Source organism: Brachyistius frenatus, unplaced genomic scaffold (assembly GCF_029030835.1).
Source record: "Brachyistius frenatus isolate BFR_SWC_R1_liver_20210118 unplaced genomic scaffold, ASM2903083v1 Contig_380, whole genome shotgun sequence".
Classification (NCBI taxonomy): domain Eukaryota; kingdom Metazoa; phylum Chordata; class Actinopteri; family Embiotocidae; genus Brachyistius; species Brachyistius frenatus.
In genome coordinates, this window is record NW_027210979.1 from 1 (window position 1) to 3,645 (window position 3,645).

Here is a 3,645-nt window from a genome sequence, read left to right on the forward strand (position 1 = left end):
ATCTATCTATCTATCTATCTATCTATCTATCTATCTATTATCTATCTATCTATCTATCTATCTATCTATCTATTATCTGTCTGTCTGTCTGTCTGTCTGTCTGTCTGTCTGTCTATCTATCTATCTATCTATCTATCTATCTATCTATCTATCTATTATCTATCTATCTATCTATCTGTCTGTCTGTCTGTCTGTCTGTCTGTCTGTCTGTCTATCTATCTATCTATCTATCTATCTATCTATCTATCTATCTATCTATCTATCTATCTATCTATCTATCTATCTATCTATCTATCTATCTATCTATCTATCTATCTATCTATCATCTATATCTATCTATCTATCTATCTATCTATCTATCTATCTATCTATCTATCTATCTATCTATCTATCTCTATCTATCTATCTATCTATCTATCTATCTATCTATCTATCTATCTATCTATCTATCTATCTATCTATCTATCTATCTATCTATCTATCATATATGAAGCTTTTCTAATAACTTTAGTTGCCACCCGAAAGAAATAATCTTGGTAAACTTGTGTTTTAAACAGAAATAAAACCAAACTTCTTGGCTGAAGTTAATTAGCTGGTTTAAGTTGAAACAACATGTTTTCATAGAGTTGAACAGCTTCATCTGAACTAATGTATTCAGGTTCTCTAAGACAACCTGCATTAAGGTGATTTCTGTCTGGGCGGGATAAACCTGGAAATCTCAGTCTGCTGGAAATTCAAAGTGTCGATAATGCTTCCTGATCCCATTCCCTCAGAGGGATTTATAATTCATACATAAAGATGGCATAATTATTGTTGCAGTCTTAATCCAAATTGCAACAGGCTTTGCCCTGAACTTGTTACGTCAACAGCTCTCGGCTCCCTTCTCGCTTGACGCAGATGAACAAAAGCCGCTGGGAGCTCGTGTTGCTGGGAGATCCGCTGCGTCCAGTCATGCCACAACGAATATCCCCGCTGTCAGCCGCGTGAAGACGAGTGACAGTGGCACCGCGCTAAACGCTGCAGGCTCCGCTGGGCGACGCGTTTGTTCCTTTCTCTCCTCTTCACTTCATCCTGGGATGGAGTGACTCAGTTTGCGCTCTCTTTTCGCCGTGGCTCTCCGCGCGCTCACCACCTTTCACCATTACGTCTCAAAGCAAAACGGACTTCTTCGCGCTCGCTTCTCGGACCCTCCAGAGGAAGAAAATCGTTGCCGCTGTCGTTGGCGTCGTCATGGTTTTGACTCTCATCATTGCGATTCCCCTGCTGGTCCAAACTTCCAAGACCGAAGCCCACTACGAGATGATGGGCACCTGCAGGATGATCTGTGACCCGTACACCCCCAAATCGAGCGCCACGGCTCTGGAGGTCATGCAGGACCTGAGCGCCATCCCCTCTCCCACCTTTGTTCACGGGACTAAAGGTGAGCCGGGTCGGCCGGGGAAACCCGGGCCGAGAGGGCCGCCTGGCGAACCGGGGCCACCCGGTCCAAGAGGGCCGCCGGGGGACCGAGGAGACTCTGGGAAGATCGGATATCCCGCGGTCGTGGGCACCGCGCGGACCGACACTAGCGGAGAGCTGGGCATGGCGATCGGCGGAGCAAAGATAGCGTTTTATGTGGGTCTGAAAAATCCTCACGAGGGATACGAAGTGCTGCGGTTCGACGATATTGTCACGAACCTGGGGAACCACTACGACCCATCCACCGGCAAGTTCACATGCCAGGTGTCCGGAATTTACTACTTCACCTATCATGTCCTGATGCGCGGAGGGGACGGAACCAGCATGTGGGCAGACTTGTGCAAAAACGGACAGGTAAATATTCCCTTTGTGTACACGGTAAACCTGCGCCGTGCACGGGCTGACCACATGTATTGAGGGTCTCGTCTGGTGCAACGGAACCGCGGGGCGTAATTACGCACTCAAACTAGACCTAACTCCGTGAATGTAGAGCGCTTCTTGTATTTCCCAGGCTTGGGTGCGTTAATGTGGAGCATATCCAGTCCTCGCGCTTTATCAGGAACCTAAATGGAAGTGGGCTCATGGCTCCGCGCGCACTTCGACGTGCGTCCGGCTGCCGCGGGTCATGTCCTGCTGGGTCAAAGCTCTCTGTCTCTCTTTCAATGTGCAGGTCCGAGCCAGCGCCATCGCTCAGGATGCGGACCAGAACTACGACTACGCCAGCAACAGTGTCGTCCTGCATCTGGACTCCGGGGACGAGATTTATGTCAAACTGGACGGCGGCAAGGCTCACGGCGGGAACAACAACAAGTACAGCACGTTTTCCGGTTTCCTTTTGTACACGGATTAATGTGGGACAGTCAAACCGCAGGACAACACAGGACCCAAATCACCTCTGTTTGAATCTCTTTAACTGCTGACCCGACAGCTGTCCGCCTGCAAAAAGCTGTGTCCGTATTCAGTTTTAATATATAACTTTTCTAAGTATACGGATAATTATTGATTTTGCCTGCAGGGATGAAATAATCCCACTTGTTTTCAGATCCACATGCTTTGCTGCTTTTCCTTTCAAACAGCACATTTTTCCGGAGACCTCTTGGAAACGGCTTGTTCTGCTCTCAAAGCAATATGACCACAGATTAATGAAATATTTGAGATTGTAACCTCCGTTTTCTCCTCCCTGTTCTGACTCTGCTCCAGATGAACTGCCGGAGTTACACTTTGTGTTTGACATGCAGCTGTTTTTGCATTTCCGTTGGCCTTGATGACCACCGCTGTCCACAGGACGCTCCTGTGGGACCTGGTACAGTTTTTGTTTGAAAGTGTGTCTCGCAAATATTTACATAGGCTATAGAGAGTGTTTTCATATGTATGCACTTATTCAAGGAGAAATGAATTTGAGTCAACCCATATACGCTGTAGGCTAATTAAGTGTCCAACTGCTGTTCCACAAATGTTTCTACATGTCATATTCCAGTATAAACGTTGGTCAGTCATTTCAATAAATGATTATGTTTTCTACGTTGGTGTCGGGGTTTCAAGTCGTTTGGAGTGCTTCACTCTGCCTCACACTCTCCATACATAATGCCTTCTGGTAAAATCCAATGACGACTTTTCGTATCAGTAGGTTCTCTGACAGAGCTGTCCGTTGGTTTACATGGATAAGACGATGTTAAAAAGTGGACCAGTGCTTCCAGACCTTCTGGTGGACGTACTCAGATCCTGTGCTTCAGTAAAAGTACCAGTGCTACACTTTGAAAAACTCCATTACAAGTAAAACTCCTTCTTTCAAAACTCAACGTAAGCAAAAGTACATAATCAGTGAAATGAAATGATCAAAGTCAAACACTTGTGCTGCTGTAAAATGTTTGATCATAAAGGGCAGGATTATTATATGGATGAAGTCTTTGTCTTCTCCTGGAGGTCAAAAACATGAAACGCTGCTTCAGTGTCTGTGCAGCTCACACTTGGAACAACGCACATTAAAACGTAACACAACTGGACCTCTTGCTTAGTTTGATTAGAGAAACTCTGCTCGAGTGTAATTTGTTCTCCACTGTGCACGCCGTCCACGATTCCTCCAGATTTCAAGACAGACTGAATGAATGACTGAATATTGATCCCTGATCAACAGGACAGAGAGGCCTGCTGGGAAACCTTTAGAGAGTCATTGGTGTGTTTCCCAGT

General features: G+C 45.8%; 1 protein-coding gene across 1 annotated transcript; it reads left to right on the top strand.

Moving 5' to 3' along the window:
• The first annotated feature begins 1,015 nt into the window (after positions 1 to 1,015).
• LOC138636480 (complement C1q-like protein 2) lies at positions 1,016 to 2,979 on the top strand. The gene is made up of 2 exons (XM_069724510.1): positions 1,016 to 1,812; positions 2,129 to 2,979. The coding sequence occupies exons 1-2, from the start codon at positions 1,231 to 1,233 to the stop codon at positions 2,306 to 2,308; spliced, it is 762 nt and encodes a 253-aa protein (XP_069580611.1). The 5' UTR covers positions 1,016 to 1,230; the 3' UTR covers positions 2,309 to 2,979.
• The last annotated feature ends 666 nt before the right edge of the window (positions 2,980 to 3,645 follow it).

Excerpts from the sequence above, each read along its gene's own strand:
- LOC138636480 (XM_069724510.1), top strand. The coding sequence starts at position 1,231 with ATGGTTTTGACTCTCATCATTGCGATTCCCCTGCTGGTCCAAACTTCC. Across the intron at positions 1,813-2,128 it reads ACTTGTGCAAAAACGGACAG|GTCCGAGCCAGCGCCATCGC; the intron begins GTAAATATTCCC and ends TTCAATGTGCAG.